Source organism: Alligator sinensis, unplaced genomic scaffold (genome assembly GCF_000455745.1).
Source record: "Alligator sinensis unplaced genomic scaffold, ASM45574v1 scaffold1322_1, whole genome shotgun sequence".
NCBI classification, from domain to species: Eukaryota; Metazoa; Chordata; order Crocodylia; family Alligatoridae; genus Alligator; species Alligator sinensis.
In genome coordinates this window covers 1,149,559-1,168,953 of record NW_005842116.1, presented here as the reverse complement: position 1 = coordinate 1,168,953, position 19,395 = coordinate 1,149,559, and the positions used below count along the sequence as shown (strand labels likewise).

Sequence of the window (19,395 nt, the reverse complement as noted above, 5' to 3'; positions counted from 1 at the left end):
CCAGGACAGCTCTGCTACTGAGTTACTGCCTGAATTTGAGCAAATCCCCTCGCCTCTGTGCCTTGGGGCAAAATCAGTATAATGCTCCTCTGTCTCGCAGGGGGTTTATGAGGCCTGTATGGAAACTGTCCAGGGTCTTTTCAAGTTGCCCTTCTTGGGCTCTGGATATGAAAGGAGACCCACAAGTGGTCTTTAACCCTCTTGATTTTAGGGCTTGCAGGAATATCAGCTCTGATCTGCCCTGGTTTTCCTGGAGGAACTCTTGTGGATCTCTGATGTTTATAGTAGCGCTTGTGTGCAGCTTGAAAAGTTGTCAGCCTTTAACAGAGGCATCATCAGTCCAAAGCATTCATTAGCAACTGGAGAGGAATAGAGGTCAAGAAAAATATATGCAGTGTACTCTGAGTGCTTATTCCCAGAACAGAAAAAGGCCGGACATTTATCCAGAGAGTGCATGTACTGGAACTCGGTACGAATAATACTCATTAACTACAGGCACAGCCTGGACTCAACTTTTTTCACCCCATTAAGGCTCCTTACCTTGTTTCTCAGAGCATTATTCCTCTAATAGCCGCCTTCAAATTGACAGAGCCTCGGCAGTTCAGGGCTGCTGTAGAAGGCTTCTGCTCAGCTTCACCAATTATGTAGTATGAAGTATGGCTATGCTGCAAAACTAGGCAGGGGGGATGAAGAGCTCCCATGCTTTATATATTTAACTAATATGCAAAGAACCAGGGCTTGTTTAAAAAAAGGAAAAGCAGGGGAAGATTTTCTTCAGCCACGTGCTTACCCATCTTAGTGCATCACAAAGAAGAAGAATTAAAGAGGGCGCCAAGCTCACATTTAAAAAACTCAGCGTATGTGGGATCCATGACTGTGTGGAATCAGGGCGCAAGCTGAAGCCACAGGGACACTGTCCTTATTTACGATTCATTTTACAGCAGGGTCTACAGCTCCCAAGTGAGATGAGGCTCTGTCGTGTTAGATGGTGTATGTGCATGCAGTGAGAGACAGTCCCTGCCTCATAAAGGTTGCAGTCTAATAGATGGGCAAAGGATGGGGGAAAGAAAGGATCTTGATGTTACAGCTGAGGATCAGAAAGGTGAAGCGATGGAGTCTATGGCAGAATGTCTCCTGGGTGCAAGCAAGTGTCCCAGACACAAAACCATCCCTCCTCTGCAAGGCTGGCCTCATACATATTCCCAGCCCGCATTTCTTAGAGGATCTGCAGCTTCTTCAGAGTACCCAAGAAATGGTGAACCTTGCCTTACATTCTCCTCCAGTCCATCTCTCTCTATCTCCTGGCATGCTCTGTTATCTTCCCAGTTCCCAAGGCTCACACATAATGCTTCTCACTTGTCAAGGACACCAAGGCTGTGGCTGGCTGTATGCAGAAAGTGTGGTGACCTCTCTGGGAGGCTGCACTAAGTTATGACAAAAGAACTGATAGCTTCAAAGAGGGAGAGGGCCAGGAGGGAGAAGGATGGGGGAGAGGAATGAAGTGGGCTGAAGGGGGGTAGAGTGTCAATACAGATAGGCAGTGCATTTTGCGCTCTGAACCAGCACCGCTTCTGAGATGGGGTTCCTGTCTAGGGGGAAGTTGTGTAGGATCACATGTGGAGCACTGCTCCTTCCTCCAGTGTGGATGGGATCTAGTGCAATCATCTCCCCAGCTCAGCGTGGGCAGGCCATGTCTCCAGGGGACGCAGAAGGGTGGAGCAAGATCCCCTAATGCAGTGTTTCTCAACCTGTGGGTCGCAACCCAAAAGTGAGTCGCAAGAATATATGAAAGGGTAGCAATCCACATTTAACTGTAAATTTAAAATGGATTCTCCTTTAAAGGAGAAAAATATGGGAAACTGGGGCTTTGCTCTTGCAGGCTGGCAGACTTCCAGCCAGCAAGAGGCTGCTTGGGCCCCATTATGCCCCACACACAGCCCCCATATCCCACACACCTACCCCTTCCCTATGCACTGGGAGACTGGGGTCTAGGGGCAGGGGGCAGCGGGTTGGGAGTGAGGGGTACTGGGTTGGGACTGGCCATCGCTGTCGACAAATGGGTCCTGGTCTGAAAAAGGTTGAGAATCACTGCCCTAATGGATTGTTTCCCCTCGGGAGTGGTCCCTCCTCCTTGGGCAGAGTGCTAACAGCAGGCAGCAGCATCCTATTTCCAGTGGCTGCAACAAGCCAGTAAAAAAAGGCCCCCAGGAACACTCAAGTCCCTGCAAGAAAGCCTTTGAGCTGGGGGGATGCCCGTGACATCTGCATGTCAGGAGAAGTTGATCTGTAAAGGAGCTGCTTTGCCACAATGGAAGCAAGTAACGCATCTCACCCAAGCCCTGCCAAGCCTGCTCGAGCTGTGGAGCTTGAGGGCAAGTATGAACATTTTGAGTTCATCTGAGGAAGCTGCTTATTCTGCACCAATAACATCTTAAGCAACCTGGCCTCCAGGTAACGCACCTGAGCTACTGCCAAGCTTCCAGCATCAGAACACAAGTTTTCTCGCAATGGGAACCCCGACAGCTGTCTCTTGGGCTAGGAGGCTTTCATTTCTCCTGCCACCAACCAGCAATAGTCACCGCTGCTTTGGCTGCCAGTCGTTGCATGTGCATCCAGAAGGAAAAAGCAGGGCAAAACCCCTGCCGTAAATTCATTGCAACCTGAGAGCAAAGCTGGAAAGACGCTGCCACATGAGGCAGGTTGGATCCCACTCATACCTAGTCCGTCCGAGGTTGTTTCTGTAGCAACCCATTTAATGAAGAGCTGCAGGTGGGCACAGTAAATATCAGAGGTGCTTCTTTCCAGGGACTGTGCAGAGCCACGTCTGCACTACAGGGAAAACAGACATATGGCTGAAGCACTAGATGGGCGTATCAGGACACCTGGGTTCAGTGATCTGATCTGCTACAACCCTGCTGCATTCCCATACACAATCCACTTAATCTGTCTCTGTGCCTCGGGTTGATGCACCTATAAGATGGAGATGGCATCTAGCAGCCATGCCTAGGTTGAAGGGTCTTTGAGGCAGGGCTGCATCTTACTCCTTGTATGTACAGTTCCTGCGCACGTACAAGGCTCCAAACTCTTTCGTCTTCCAACACTCCTGCATTACAAACAGCAAAAGGTGAGAGGGGAGGCGGGAGCCAGCTGGTTCTTAGCTCAGCTTGGGATCGGATCAGATCCACGGACCTCTCTGGTGGCAGGGGAGAGCCAGCCCAACAGCTTCACTGTTCTGTGGCCCTGTGAGCTCAGGATGGACAATTGGGATGGGATCTTCTGGCCATGGGATCTGTGAGCTGCGAGCAGCTTTGCTAGGAATCATGTGGTCCTCTTCCTGCCTCTGTATCACTACTGCCGTCCATCTGATGCAAGTCACTCGTCTTCTCCATGCACCTCGCACGGCATCCAACAGCAGGGCCTGGTTTTCGGCTGGGGTCTCTAGGCATCACAGCAACAGTACAAATCATTGTAAAGCATCTTGAGAGAGGTGCATGCAGTTGGCGTCATGAAAGGTCAAGGTCAAAGACCAGCCCACACATGACTAGCACGATCGAGGGGTGCTGGTGTCATAGCCGATGGCATTCAAGGAGTGTGGCCAGCCGCACATCCAGCCACCTTGGGCTCCCCAGTGTGAACAATACAGTTAGGTTTCCAGGGCAGCCCCTGGGGAGAGTCCAGAGCCAGGCTCCAGCGCGGGCCATAGCAAGATGCCCTCCAGTGTGTCTGGGCTTTCACACTTGGTTATTGCTTGTATCTGTGATCCTGGGAGGCCAAGTGCTGGGCTGTTACATTCCTCCCTGCGTGGCTGCCCATTGCATTCCCTTCCTAACTAAGAAAAAACCACGCAACACAAGCACGGGCCATCCAAGGCAAGTACGCCACTGGCTTAAGGTTAAATGCCAGCTTAGCTCCATCCTTGGCGAGGCCGCAGAAACACGGTGTTTGCTCACTCCCTGGTCATCATGTGACTGCCCCGGAGCTTTAAATAAAACAGATTTGAAACTCTGCTGCAACGGGGTTTATAGGCCTGATGCTGAACAGTGGTACTGCTGTCCGCAGACAGAAACCTCCTCAGTGCTGCCGCTGCAAGCTGACCGGGGGCCGCGTCTTCTGTCCGTAGTTTCTTTCTGGCTGCGGACAGATCTGGCCGAGCTCTTAGGGACCGGTTTTTTATAGCCGGCTCAGCACACGGCGGCCTGAGCTGAGGGGATTTGAATCCTGGATGTATCTGCTCAAGATCTCTCCTGCTCCACCCCCACTTCCCCAGAGCAGTGAAAAAGAGGAGGGCATTTCAGGGCAGCGCTGTGAAGTAAGTCAGGGGGAGCCTCCCTGAAAGAAGTAATAGCAGGGAGACCCAGGTATTTATGGACTAGAGGTGGCTGCATTTTAGTGGCGGGTGGAAATAAATTGTGTGAGCAACGACCTGCCAAGCCTTCTCCTCCCACTTTGTATCTGTACGTGCTCCGGCTAGTAATGATTTTAATAGGGAAACTACCAATATCTTAGCAAGGCTGTTATTTCAGGGCTGCTACCGCACACACCCGCCGATACTGGCTGAAATGCCTCCCTCCTGCGTGGTGTTTTCATGGGCTCACGGCAGTTAATTAGCAGGTTGCAGAGCTCCTTGGACTCTGCTAGATGGCCCTCAGAGCCTTCTGGTGAGGCAGCTGCCTGCCAACTGCTTTCCTGCGAACCAGAGCCAGACGGTCCCTTAATCTGCTGGCAAATCTATGCCTCTGGGCTTCGTCCAGGCAGCTGCTGGGCGATGCAGTCAGGGGACGGGGTAGAGGCGCCTGCAGCACTCCCTGCAGCCCTGGAGACCACCGGGATGCTATGGCTGTGCCCCCACTCTCTCCTGGAGCGCCCAGGTGTGTTTTGGGGTGGGGTATCAGCCAGACCTCTGCATGCACACATGCTGACACAGCCCTCCTGCAGGATCCCAGACGTGAGCGGGACACTGGACTGTGTCGTGTAGAGGTAAGCAAAGCGAGCGAGCTTTGGACCGGGCTGCAGCAGCACAGAGCCCCCCAGCACCGACTCTGCAGAGCGAGTCTTTTTCCGCGTGGAGCCGAGGGCTGTAGAAAAGAGCGCTAATATTTGCCATTCCAGGCCGAGCTCCTGATCTTGGAGAAAGAGAGGATTTCTCCTCCCTCCCACAGCCTCAGTGGGACTAATAAAACCCGGCTCTCTGTGAGCCAGTGTCTGCGCTGAGACCTCTGCGCAGTTAGTAAGCCAGGGAGACTGGGAGCTCTGTGTGGGCTGGAGAGTGAAAGCTCTAATTAAAAACAAAGAAAATAGCAATTACTGGGAGGCAGGGAAGCAGGCAGGCAGCCGACACAGCCTGCATCGTGTGGGGGCGGGAATCTCCCAGCTGCCCAGCTTCACCCACAGGGGCTGGAAGATGCTGCAGGGAAGAGGATGATGGTTCTTGACATCTCCCATGCCAGCAGGGTCTTTCTCTCACCCACCCACAACCTCCTTCCCAGTGACGGCACGTGGTGTACACACCCCCCCGGCTTGCTCAGGTACCCATAGCAGCCTGGCTGCAACAGCATAAAGGTCAGCACAGGCCAGTGGCCTGAGTATTTAACCGGTTCCTGGGATGGATTTTGCAGTCTGCACTGAGCTCTGTTGTGCTGCTGTTGCTGGCTTTCTGCAGTATGGTGCAGCCGCAGCAGCAACTGCCGGGTAGACATGCCCCTTGCAATATGTAGGAAGAGCTCATGACCCCACTAGAGGATAACTCCTGGAATAGAGAATAGGAGGCTCTGGGTCACTGGGAGTAACTTTCCCTTCATTGTTCTGTACTTGGCATCCTCTGTTTCTCTCTCAAACCGCCTGGGAAGTTGGCTGCCAAATGCTATCCACCTGCAGGAGACAATATTTGTTTTGCATTTTGAAGCATCCTTCATCCAGAAGGATCCCTGAGGCTATGCATTTGCACAGGAACTATTCTACCCACCGCTAATATAATATGCAGCCCCTTCTGGGGTGGCTTGTGACAGCTATTTAACAGTGCACAGCAATGCTCTGTCAGAGGGTAGGGCTGGAAATGAGGAACTGCAAAATCCGGTGGAAGGCACAGGAGGAAGCGAAGGTGGCAGAGTGTAACAGAGTGAGCTGCAGTGTGGCCGGGCCGTCAGCTCGCAGAGGGATTTGTGGAGGATGTGTGAGCATCATTAGGCACATTTTTCACAGCGCTGGGAGCTGAGGCACAGCGAGGGGAAATGACTTGCCCCGGATAGCACCGTTCAGACTGTGCCGTTTGATGCTTCGGGGTGAGAGGCATCCCTGAGATGCGAGCGCATTAATCATTTAGTTATGAGGCGCTTGAATGATGTCACGCAAGACAAGTGCTGCAGGACCTGTCCTAGGGTCCCTGATTCTGCTGCTTTTTCCCTTTTAATGTTTAGCCCCGGGTGAGATCAGAGCATGGTGCTGTTAGGCACCATACATGTGCATCGTGAGCGAGGCCTGCGGTGATGAGCTTGCAGTCCAAACAGAGAGGAAGCTGAGATATTACTTGCCAATAATGGTGTACCTAGGATGGAGGGACTAGGGAAACTGCTCTGAGCATCGACTTGCTGTTGCCCCCGTGCCCTGGGCACCTGGCTGCGGTGCTACAAGGCCACTCCGTGGGTCGGTAGCCCAGTCCGTGGGTCCAGCTGCAATTTAGCTGCAGCAGCACAGAGCTCAGCGTGGCTCATGGAGCTCCAGCAGGTCAATCCTGCCCCTGGAGAAGTCGAGGCAGACTCCTCTTGACTCCCATGGGGCCAAAATTTCATTCCCGGGCCCCGGATCCCCGTTCAGCCCCATGTTCACTAGGCCACGCGGCCACACTGCAACGGCTGACGGTGCTACTCGAGCTCTCGGCTTGCGAGGGACAGCAAGTGAAACCTGCAAAGTAATCGAATATGCCCAAGAGTTTAATTCCTATAAAGCAGGAATTAGCTGCATAAGACTGAAGTGCATTAGTTGGGACCTTGTGGAAGGTAAGTGCTTGGACGGTAGCAGAAACACCCACACGCTTATGGCCGCGTTACAGTCCAGATCCGTGGCTGGAGTAAACCAGCGCAGTTCTCTTGGTTTGAGTGGGGCAGTACCAGTTTGCCCCAGCTGAGTATCTGGCCATTTAATTCCTCCAAAAGAAGGTGCGTACCATGGCAGCACTGACACAACCACCTTCCCTACCGCACAGCAGGAACTCTTCGAGAACAGCAGACAATGGGGGTATTGAACCGGTAACAGCCACTGGCGTGTGACTGGACAAACTGGCTATTAATGGCCTATTGTCGAGCCAGCCAAACACAAGCTACATTCTCCCAGGTTGAACCCCAGGCAGAGAAGCGGCTCCTTGCATTCGGTGGTGCCTTCCCTCATCCCGTCAAGCGCTGGAAGACTGTAACAGAAGGCCATAGTGTGAAGTGCTGACTACACCGCACAGGGCTGCTGGCCGCAGAGAGAGAGGCAGAAGCACAAAGGAAAAAACAAGCCCTCTTTGTGCATGCCTGTTACTGGGCTCATTGTCAGGCCCCGGGGGAACTGGGGTGGAACTGTCTACCCAGCAACACAGCTCCAGCGCTCCTCCCCAGTCACACCAGCGTGCCCAGTGCGAGTTATGGACTGGCTTGGTAAAGGCTGCGGATTCCTTCCTGGGGCGGAGGTTGGACCCCAGACTGGCTTTGCTGCACTGAATCCCACCCGCCTCCCAGCTGCCTTCAAGAGCCCTTTGCCAGGGGGTTGAATCCAAAACGGGGCTGGAAACCCTGTTGTGCTAATTGCCGCACGGGCGGAGAGCAACGAAGATGCCCTGTCTCAAGGAGCTTACAATCGAAGCAAAGGCAGGGACAAGGCAGGGAGCAGTATTGTCCCTGCTGCGTGGTGCAGGAGGGAGCCTGTCCAGCCTGGCTCGCCCCTGGCCCCGAGGGGCAGGTTGAAGAAAGGGCCATCCCCTGGTCGGGGGAGACACGGTCCAGACTTCCTTGTTCCAGCGAATGCTCGGCTCCATCCACCGGCCCCGAGATCAAACCTCCTCCAACGTCCTGCGGGTCTCGTGTAGACTAATAGGAGCTGCCCGTGCTACCTTCCCTGCAGGAGCACGGCCTTCTGGCAGGGAGGCTTTGTTTCCTGTGTAGCAGTGAAATGTCAATCCCCCTGACGGGCAGAGCACCGCGGCGGGATGCAGGGAGCTGGCCCTGTTCTCTCCTCTCATCAGGCAGTCGCCTCTCCACAGACACCCGGCGGGAGGGGAATGGGGCAAGCGGTGGGCAGAGGCTTTCTCAGATTCCCAGCGGGGCTGCATTGGATTTGTGCTTTGCACATAAGCAGAGACTAGATGCTAGCCCCTAGTACTTGGGGAGAGGAAGAGATTTTAGCAAGGGGCCCTTGGAGCTATTGAAGGTGCAGCTAAGTCTACTGTCCCCCTTGGCCCAAGCCCCCCGTGCTGCCATGCATGTACCGCCCTCGGGCTGCCTCCAGGACCCAGCCCTCCCTATGTTCAGAGGGATGTCCAAAGAAACCGCATTCCCGAGCGGGGGTCCACAGTTCTGCCATTCAAGGCCTCATGCTGTTGCTCAGAGCCTGTCTGCCCAGATCAGTCTCGATGAATCTGCTCAGGCATTTAGCATGCACCTGTCCCTGTTTCTGAGCACGCTGTTGGCTTCCTTTAGGATGCTGGGCAGGATGCACCTGTTCCGGCTGGCCTTGGCCCACAGATGCGTCGCTGGTTATGGGAACAGGGGTCTTGGTGCTTGGCAGAGGGTCTGATGGCAGCAGCGGGGGAAACGAGGCAGGGAGTGGCTGTGGTTTGGAGTTGGGATTTTTTGCTGCCCCTCCAGGAGCCAAGGGGGATCGGGTGCCTTTGCCTTTGCGGGGTTTTCAGCTGCCACAGAGACCAAAATAGCTTCCCGGGTAAATTAAAGCAGCCCCATGGTGCTCTCCGGGAGCACCTCGCCCTGTCCCCATTCTGCAATGCTTCCTGGGCAGGGACCAGCAGACGGCAGTGCTGGGAGAAGGCTGAGCTGTATCAGCACCGGAGGAAGCCTCCCATGACTGCTTGCGTCATGGTGCTGGCTCCGGCCCATGCTGAAAGCATGTATCGGGGCCTTGAAATGTTCATGTGACAGCCCTTGCTGCTGGGTACCAGCATGGACAGAGCCACAGACTTGCTGCTCCAAGGCACAGGCCTCTGCTACTTCTCTATGCACTTCTCCCACCCAAGTAGCAGCAGTAGTAAACTCTTACTTCCCTTGTCTGCTAGAGAGGAATACCACACACTTAGCAGGGGTGTTGTATGTGTTAGTCTTAGTTCAGTCTGATTTGTCTCCATGCCCAGTTACAGGAGGAGGGCCACATCACCCGCCTTTCTTGATTCATTATTGATTTAGCTCCATAAACACAGGCAGTGCCCTACAATGGGGCTGTTTGCTAAGCAAACAAGAGTCTCTGCTCTGAAAAGTCACCATTCCTCCAGTATTCGCAGCAGTCATGAATAAGTGTCACCTACTAGCCATGGAAATACTGACCTACCGAGATAGGCTGGAGTGGGATGGGGGCAGCTACAGACACTGCTGATGAGCTACTAGCTGAGATACTGCTCTCTCGAATTCCCCAGCAGTGCGCGGGGGCTGTTCTGCAGAGGATCCCGGAGAGAATCATCCGACAATAGCAGCCCAAATATCCAGTGAAGTAGCTTGCTATGAAATACAGAGCACAGTTATTGCTAGAGTTGCTAATATGGCTTCAAAGTCACTATTTAGCAAGCAGTTAAGCACCTTGCACTGGTCAGGGGATTAGCTTTCTGGTCAGGATTCAGGTTTGACATCTGTCAGCAGTTTGCTCCAAATGTTTACAATGCGACTGGCCAGATTCCAGCCTGAGTGATGATATTTTGCCTTTTGGTACCTAAATTTCCCAGTACTGTTTCACCCAGATTCTTCCCATCCCATCTGACTAGGCTGCACAGTGTTGCTGTGTGTTGGTAATTGGGCAATCCTTCTCATCCCAGAATTGGCTGCCTTTCTGTGGCAGCTGTTGTAAATCACTTTGGGGGTGTTTTGGATCCTTTGGGTGGAAAGATATGACGCGAATGCAAGTGAGATTAATATTTTGCTTCCGTAGGGGTTGCCTTGTAAGGTCTAGCTCGCTCTGCTGCAACTGATAAATGCCTCTATATCCTATCTGAGCTGCAGCTAAAACTTATTTAAAGTCACTAGCAATCATTGCCTTGAAATCCAGGCAGTGGGAAACAGCTCTCCCCAGCTCATTAGTGGAGTCTGAGCTGTGGAGTGCCAGAAGCAGAAACTGCAGCTCAGAAGAAATCCAGGCAGAAATAAATGTCCCTGACCTGGGGAAACGAGTGTGCCAGCACACGCGTTGATGCTGTCCCTTGCTTGTGTGCTGCAGGGACAGGTGAGAACGCCGCCACGCTGGCTTCTCCAGCAGCTGGCTCTGAAAGGCACTTGTGTACAGCAGCCCTGACACCCGCGATAGCCTTTTGCTTCTCAGACTTTGCAGCTTTAGCCACCAGGGTCTGTTGTCCCCAAGGTGACTCCATGTGCCCCTGCTCCTCACTTGTTCCCATTCCTCCCCTAAATTGGAGTGAGCATCTCCAGTTTCCCATCACATTTGCAAGCTATGGGGGGTGAGGAAGGAGGCAGCCGAGCTAGCAAGACACTGACTACTGCTTTCCCAAAAGGCCACTGATCTTGAGCACTGATGGTTGTGGATACTAGGGGCAAAGTTAACACAGCAGAGGGTAGGGAACGGATCTGGACAGGTCGGAAAAATGGGCCAACGAAATAGGATGCGGTTGAACAAAGACAAGTGCAAAGTGCTGCACCCGGGCAAAAAGAGCCACCAACACACTTACAGGCTGGGGGGCGACCTCAGCACCACTGCGGTGGAAAGGGATCTTGGAGTCATAGTTGACTCCAAGATGAACATGAGTCAATGTGACGAAGTGATCAACAAGGCTAACCGCACTTTATCATGCATTAGCAGATGCATGACGAACAGGTCCAGGGAAGTGATTTTCCTCTTTGTCTGGCACTGGTCAAGCCTCAGTTGAAGTACTGCGTCCAGTTTTGGGCGCCGCACTTCAAGAGGGACACGGAGAATCTTGAGAGGGGTCAGAGGAGGCCACTCGCGTGGTCAGAGGCCTGCAGGCAAGGACCTACAAAGAGAGACTGGGGGATCTAGATCTCTTCAGACTTTGCAAGAGAAGGCTGAGAGGTGATCTTGCGGCTGCCTATAAATTCATCGGGGAGGGCAGCAGGGAATAGGAGATGCTCTATTTACTAGGGCACCCCTTGGAGTAACTAGGAGCAGTGGCCACAAATTGATGGAGAGCAGATTTAGGTTGGACATTAGAAAGAACGTATTCACGGGGAGGGTTGCCAGAACCTAGAACGGGCCCCCAAGGGAGGTGGTGCTCTCCCCTTCCCTGGGGGTCTTCAAGAGGAGACTGGACAAGCACCTAGCTGCAGTTGCCTGACCCCAGCACCCTTTGCCAAGGGCAGGGGGGTCAGACTTGATGACCTACTGAGGTCCCTTCCAACCCTAACATCTATGAATCTATGATTTGCAGAACAGCCCAGTGCCCAGTAGGTCCCTCTGCAATGTCTCCAGCCCAACGGGGTGCCAAGCCCTGCAGAAAATGTGTCCCCCTCAGACCTGACATTGCCCCATCATAACCAGCCTGGGCCCCTGGGGACCAAAAGCAAAGGCTGTGTTGGAGATTCAGGCCTTCAGTGTCCCAGACTGAGCCGCACAGTCTAGTGGAAGGTTTGCTGCATGGAAACAAAATGCCCAAAGCCCACACCCTCAAGAGCTGGGCACTGTGTGTGCTAGGCTCAGCCACACATGCCACTGTCCTAGGGCAACACCCTTGTGTAATGCAGCTGGGCTCTGTGGCTTACGCTGGTTTGACACGGGGGCAAGCTGCACTGATGTGAGTCACACGGTGCCGTCCGGGAACTGGATCTGTACGAGAGGCGGCTCTTTCCGGCCATGCTGAGTACAGCGGGGTGGAGGGATCTCAGCACAGTGCAGCTGTCAAAGGTGCACTCTCTGGGAGGGGGAGAGAGGAAAGAACAAGAACAGCCCCATAAATTTCGGTGTGTGGACATTTTAATTGGGCCCCCTTGCCATGTGTCAGGTGGGTTCATGCTCAGCTGGAGGAAGCAGCTGGGTTTACACGGTGCATGAAGTTGTAAAGATAATGGGCCCAGAATAGCCACATACCTTGCAGGGCAGGCAGCGATAGGCATCCTGGCCATTTCTCTACTGCTATTTTTACCCTCATCCCACTTCCGCTCCCAGCAGGATTATATATAGCAGCTCAACAGAGCTACAGCGTGGGTAGGTGCAGTGAGGGGAAGAGCTCTGGGCGGCACTTTCTGCAGCTCATGATTTCCCAGCACTCAGGTGCTTGTTTCTCTTGAGCCCATGTGCAAGGTGGGAGGGAGAGTGGGGGAGAGACGGGGGCAGGTCCTACCCCATCCCCCTTTCAGCACTTATCCTTTCCCCTTCCCTGACTGCCCTGGAGTCCAGGCTCTTGCAATGAGTCCCTCTGGCAGCAACGCAGCAGAGCATAGTCATAGACAAGGGGGCATGAATCCATGCTACAGGGCACCAGCTGGCCTGGGCATGATGGAGACCAGGAAGGCACTTCCCTTGTGGGCAGGTGGCCCTGTAGCTGCAGGGTGCCTTGCAACTACCTTGGACCTTCTGGTACCGAGAGTGTGGCACTTCCTTCTGATGGCTGCACAGAAGAGAGACTCTGGGGAAAATCGACCTGGAAACAATTAAACGCTTTGTTGGTGTTTCATTTTATTGATATCAATATATTACACTATAAATATATGTATGTTGCTGTGTAATATCTGTCGTTGCAATATAATTAATATGGTAAACATTCAGCACGAGAAAGCCAAGCCCATATGTCTTACCTACATATAAATAATTAAATGCTTCAGCATTTTTAAAGCAAATGAGAAAATCAAATGGGTTCATCTGCGCTGTTTGCTATTAGAAATGTCTTCAGGATTGAAAAACCGAAAAGTTTGGATTTTGGTGAAACTGTTTTCTAGTGGCAGGCTGTTCTGCTGGCATTTTGGACTAGCTCCTCCAGGAACTATGGACCCCGGAGAATATTCTCCTCTTCCCACCTGTGGAGGACAAGCCACTATAAGTTGCTGCATATTCCCTGCTGCAGAGCTGGATGCTTGCACTGGGCACCTGCATTACTTAATTTTGCAACTCCTTCACCCGTCTCGCCAGGGAGGGGTGGAAGTCCCTTGGTGGGGTACTTTGGAAGCATCTTGTGGTACTGCTTCCCTGCTGGGAGCAGAAAGCAAGGCTGTTCGTCTCAAGTGCTGTCAGTCCGACATCAGGAGGGTTTGAAGCAGGGTGGGTGTGGTGCCTATTGCTACTGGCATCTAATCTTCCTGAACACGTCATTACCATGAATGATACTGTGATGACGATATCGTAGGTCCCCGTAGTACCACGGATCTCCTGGCACTGTGCACGTGATATATGTGGACAGGGATTGCTGCATGCACAGCTACAATGCAGTCTCCTCCTCTCTGACTCCCAGCCGCAGCCGCAGCCGCAGCCTGGTGCGCAGTTGTGCAGGGCAGAACGACTGTGGTTAGCACAGCTCAGATGCAGGGCTAGGGCCATCCTGGATGTAGAATTAGCATCTCAGTCTTTCAAAGAGTGACTCGGTCTCCAGAGTTGAGGAACGGTGTTTGCCGAGTGGAAACATCCCATCTTCTGTGGGCGCACATGAAAGATAGCAGTACCTGTTGGATGGTAGGTGAGCAAACATCACCTGTTAAAGCACTGTTGAGGCTTCTTGTGGCATCATGGGTTTTCTCTGCAGCTCTCCCATCTTCTGGATGATGACTGGAGCCCCATTCCCTGCAGCCTGGACATATGGCTCAAAGGCTAGGGAGCTTGCACTGAGGCAGCTTCACGCAGGGTCAGTGCCCATGCCTGGCGTGAGACACATCCCACCAGTTCAACTCCTTGGATGCATGTGAACTCTCCATTCATGGGGCTGGGGGACGGGGAGAAGCAGGTTTGCCGGAGACGTGGGCAGATGCACCCTGGCAGTCAAAGAGCTGGGTAAATTCCAAGACCGTCCAAATATCCCAGCCGGGGGCTTGCTCTGGCCACGGGAGGCAGCGTCAGGGAGCGGCGCGGGGCTGATGAGCGAGCAGAATGGGTCTGTGACTGACACATCATCTATTAAGCTTTCGGATGCAGGCATTTTGGCCCCAGCCTCTGCGTTGCCACAGCGACGCGGTGCATTAGCTCCCGGATGCTGCGTCTGATCCCCTTGCTCTGGAACGCGAGAAGCGTTGCTTTGTGCCGATAACCCATCCGAGCGGGGAGGGGGTTTGCACCTGCCTCACCGGGGCGCAGTCATGGGAGAGAGCATGCCGCTACCTGGCTCCAGGGGCGCCAAGGGAGCAGAGCGGGGATGTAGCAGGGCAGGATGCCCGTTCTGCAACCTGGGAGCCAGAGGCTGATTTGCACGTTCAGATTCCTCTGGGGCTGCAGAATGAGAGTAACAGGAAAAGAGATCAGAGCTGTGATGTGGAGCTGTCTTGCCAGGCAGGCTAGAGGAGGGGGGCTTCAGGCCCTGCTGGCAGAAACACCATGGTGGGGGTATTCTCCTTCACACCAGCCCTTTGCCCAGCCACCCCCACACTCCCCATCTAAATGTGTCGTATCAGGGTTAGGGCTGAGAGACGAGGCTCAGGGCAGTGTCTGTCCTGTCCTCAGTCCCTTGCACCGTGACCCGGCCTTCCCTGGCTCTCCAGGGGACCTGGCTGCTAGCTCTGTTTGGAAAAACACAGGCCTGGAGCTTGCAGCTCTGCCCAGTGTGGGGGCGATGGGTTAGGGTGGACCAGCCTCTGGCCAGCAGGGAGGGGGCCTGGCTGATTGATTTTGCCAGCCGGAGTCCTGTGGCCATCGGCAGCAGCTGCTGGGTCTGCTGCCATTCCCCCTCTCCTTGCTGAGCCACTGTATTGACTCCCCTACTATGGCAAAATAATATGGCCTGTGTCCCAACTACAGGGCAGAGTGGGAGCGGGCACGGACGGCTCAGGCTAGAAGCCAGTTCTGTCGTGCTGTCACCGGGACGTGGGATATTCAAGGGGAAGCAGCCCTCTGCCCCCATCCACTGAGCTCATGTTGCTGCTGGGTCACGCTACCTGCTCAGGACCGGCTGGAGCGGCGAGCTGAGACAGAGGGGCATCCGCAGATCACTGTGTGGTGGTGGTCCAGAGCTGGAGGAGTTGTGGGTCAGGACTCCTGCGGTGCGGGGGCTATCCAGGGCTTCAGGAGCAAGGGGGCTGGCTGCATGCTGAAGAGCACGGGCAGAGTTGTGCAGGGTCTGCCCTCTCTCTGGCTCGGGGCCGTGCTGTCCCGTCTGTTTTAGAAGCATCAGCCTTTTGCTAGCACAATGCCCTGGGCAATCAAAACAGCCAGAACGCAGCTGTCTGTGTGAGCAGCTCCCAGACCGCGTCCTATCTGCATTACTGAGCTAGGGAGGGATGCAGCCAGAACCAGGGCAATGGAGGACAAAGCGGCTTGTAGCATTTGTGATAAGCAGCGCTGCAGCTGGGCTCTGCAGTCGCATCCCAACAACACCCTCACTCTTTGTCCCTCCGGGTTCTCGTCTTTGGGCCTGATGTCCGTGAGGGTGGGGTGCTCCTGACTGCAAACAGTGCTCCAGATGCTTGGGATTCAGAAAGCCAGGCCCTTCGAGCCCAGCTCCAGGCAGAGCTGGCAGTCCCACAGGCAAGCCATGCCCTTCGTCATGCCCCCTCTCTCTTGTCTCCCCGCAGGGCCCTGCCATCCCCCTGCAGTGCCGGAGAAAATGAACAAGATGAAAAACTTCAAGAGGAGGTTTTCCCTCTCGGTTCCCCGGACAGAGACCATCGAGGAGTCGCTGACCGAGTTCACGGAGCAGTTCAACCAGCTCAACAACAGGAAGAATGAAGGTGAGAGGCCGTCGGGTTCAGGACGACTGCTCCAGCGTGGCCAGCATCCCCTCCAGGCAGAGATAGTCAGGGCCAGCGGGTGCACAGTCTGGGCGTCCCTCCACCTCAGTCCACCTGGCTCCCAGCTGCCTCGAAACGCCCAGAGGCAGCACAAATGCAAACTGGCGGTGTGTGGCCTTGGGTGAGTCACCGCTCTGCTCCGTGCCTCAGTCTCCCCATCTGTGTAATGGGGGTAACCCTTCCCTGTGTGGGGAATGCCTCAGGGGAAAGGCACTGCACAAAGTGCAGAGGAAGGTTATTTATCACCCAAGCCAAGAGCAAAAATGGGGGAGGAACGACCATGCTGTGGCTAAGACGGCGGTTTCTGAGCGCCTGGGACCCCCAGCCCTGTGGACAAAGAGGCTGAGCAACCTTCTTCAAAGCTGGCTTTCCTCACTGCTGCAGCCTCATGTCCCTGCAGGTCCAGCCTCTGACACTTGTGCAAGCAGGGACATGGCCACCCTGGTCCCCCACGGGGCTGTAATCAGACACAGCCCTTAATTAGGTGTACAGAAGCCGAGGGGATGGAGCAGCAGGAGGCTCAGTGCTGGCCTCAGTCAGCAGCTGCTGCCGTGCCTTCCTCAGGGAACGTCAGCCCTGGGCTCATTATCACTGCAGCGCGAGCCCAGGCTGTGTCATGTAATGAGGCAGCTTCCCCGTTCCCTCCCTTTAATGAGATCTCGGCCTGTCTCTGCCTGACCGCCTCCCCTTCCATTTACAAACCACGTCTGCGGCATCCTCCGCACGCTGTCTGCCCTCTCCCGGGGATCTCTGCTCCGGGTGGGACCTGGACGGAGCGGTAGCAAGTGCCGAGCTCAGTTTGCCATGCTCTGGAGTTGGTGACCCTCTTGGGGACCCCCAGTGTAGACCCAGGGGCAGCAGAAGGACCCGGGCCCAGACCCAGGCCCAGGTCGTGTCACTGTCTGCCAAAGGTGGCAGCCCCCAGGTGGGCCTGGTATCAAGTCCTGGGCTGGGTCTGTGCCCATCCGGGGGTGACATGAGACTTGCTTCAGGTGCAGGGGGTGTCTGTGCCTCCAGAGAGGGCAGAACTGAGTGGGACAGAGCCCAGCACCGGGAGGGAGACTTCCTTCCCCAGCAGATCCTGCTACTAAGCTGCCTTTTACCTCCCCGGTCAATCCCTCGTCCTGCCGCCTGGTGTGCTCTGATTGTCTTCATCGTATGTCCGGTCCGGTTTCTGTATGGTCTGTCCCAATATTCTGCTTCTGGTGTTGGTGTTGCCAAGTCTTGTGGGGTGCATTGCGGTGCTAAGGGCATCTCAGGGGGCCCCTCCACTGTCCATGGCTGCGCCAAGCGTTGTCGGTTTGTGCTTCCCCGGAGCCTGCTCCTTTTCAGCCCAGATCTCTTGATTCAGTCTCTCATGGGTCATAAACAGGTCGGCAAAGTCACCTCCCCGCTGCCTTTACCCTCCTTCTCCTGCAAAGCCGCGACTGTTGTTTATTAAGAGCCCTGACAGCTGCATTTCTCTGTTGCGTCTCTTCAGCCCTCCACAGATGGCATTTCATAAACCCCTGGCTGCTGGGAGCTCCTTGCTGCAGCAGCGGGCCAGACTGCCTGGGCAGAGCATTAGCAAGTGGAAGAGGGTCAGCACAGGTACCAAGAGACCTTGCAGCCTGCAGGCGTGACTTGAAGCCCATTGAAGGCAATAGTTACCTTCCCGGTGGTCCTTAGATGTCGGAGTTAGTGCATGTTGAGGTTCAGAAAGGAGTGTGCATTGCTGGAGGGGAACAGGACAGCATTACATCACTAATTAGTCTTGCTAAGAAGTGGGGTTTGCAAGCAGGAAATAGGTCAGGAAGCTGCATCTAGAACATGCCCCAAATGGCTGGACCACTAAACGCTGCCTGGGTTTGAGTTTGGATGTGAATTCTCCTTGGTCACGTTGCATAGCTCTACAGAGGGGTTATATAATGCCACCAGTGAAGACTGGGTCTCAGAGTTCACAGTGTGAGTGCATTGCTGTCCTGTTCTTTAAATGGGGTACATCTTAGCCGAAGCACGTGTACTGCCAGGTCTGCCTACAGAGGCATTTTCCTTTATGTTTTTTGCATTGTTCCGCTTTGCATTGAGCCCCTTATCAGCTGGCTCGAAGGAGGGGGAAGGGAGCCTGGAGGCCCCGTGGCTGCCCTGCGTGAGCTGCAGCTGGGGGGCGAGCCAGTGACACACAACAGAACGGCTGGACAAGAAGATGCCTTGAGGTCTGTTCTCAAGAGGCTGCATCAGGCAGTCAGAGCCGCGGCAGCCTGGGTCTTGGGGCACTTTGCATTGAGCCCCTTATCAGCTGGCTCGAAGGAGGGGGAAGGGAGCCTGGAGGCCCCGTGGCTGCCCTGCGTGAGCTGCAGCTGGGGGGCGAGCCAGTGACACACAACAGAACGGCTGGACAAGAAGATGCCTTGAGGTCTGTTCTCAAGAGGCTGCATCAGGCAGTCAGAGCCGCGGCAGCCTGGGGCTTGGGGCACTAGGGCTTCTCCTGGAGCAGGCAAAAATCTTGCCAGGAGCTTGTTGGCACAGTAGGAAGCCCCAGCAGCTTTCTCCTTCCTGCCTTCGCTCCTGACCCCGAGGCCAGTAAGGAAAGGAGTGAAAGAAACAGAGCTGACAAGTGGAAAAGCAAACAGCTTCCCCCACTGGGTACACCCAGTCCCAGACAATGTCACCCAGCGCCGTCCAACGGTGCCAGGGAGGGAAGAGGCAGCTGGGCCGTGTGTGATATCCTGAGTGCCCTGCAGGAGGGACATCCAGAACTCCTCCATCCCACAGCGGCCCCTCCGCAGCCCTGCTGGAGAGCTTGCTAGTCCAGAAGCCCTCCCAAGAGACACATCAAGGCACCCAGACATGGCAGCAGTGCCTGGTGCCAGCTCCTCACATTGCCCTGCCCCAGCACGCAGATACAGGCAGGTGTCGGACTGGGCCAGGCTGGGGGAACAGTTCCTGTCCCTGGCATGTGATTCAAAACCTAAGTGTTTGGCTGAGATAGCATGGCTTGGACCTCAGGGTTGCAACAAGGACCTCCACATGGTGCACAAAAGGGAAGTGGAGGAGGTGACATCTGCCTGAGTCTGCAGCCAGCCTAAAACCGTAGCTCTGGGAGAGATCTACACTGGGATATTGCCTCTGAAGTCTGGTGGTGCCTATTGAATGTCAGCCTAGTTAACTGGTTTTCAGGCACGAAAGGAGTAGGAGCATAGCAGGAAGGCCAGCTCAGTGCTGGGCAAGGCATCCTAGCTGGTGCCCTGGTACCTGAAGCCTGGGTTGTAGGCAGAGCTGTCCAGGTCCCAACACTTACTTTTCCCCCAGTCTGATGCCCGGGGGCAACAGTGCA

General features: G+C 54.7%; 1 protein-coding gene across 3 annotated transcripts in view; it reads left to right on the top strand.

Annotated features, from left to right (window-relative positions):
- CDK18 (cyclin dependent kinase 18) overlaps positions 1 to 19,395 on the top strand; it is a 53,253-nt gene that overhangs the window by 9,439 nt on the left and 24,419 nt on the right. For all 3 annotated transcript variants that reach the window (XM_025205475.1, XM_025205474.1, XM_025205473.1), the window contains exon 2: positions 15,864 to 16,019. In XM_025205475.1, coding sequence (XP_025061260.1) covers positions 15,896 to 16,019 — 124 coding nt within the window. In that variant the 5' untranslated portion in view covers positions 15,864 to 15,895. The remainder of the gene's footprint in view (positions 1 to 15,863; positions 16,020 to 19,395) is intronic.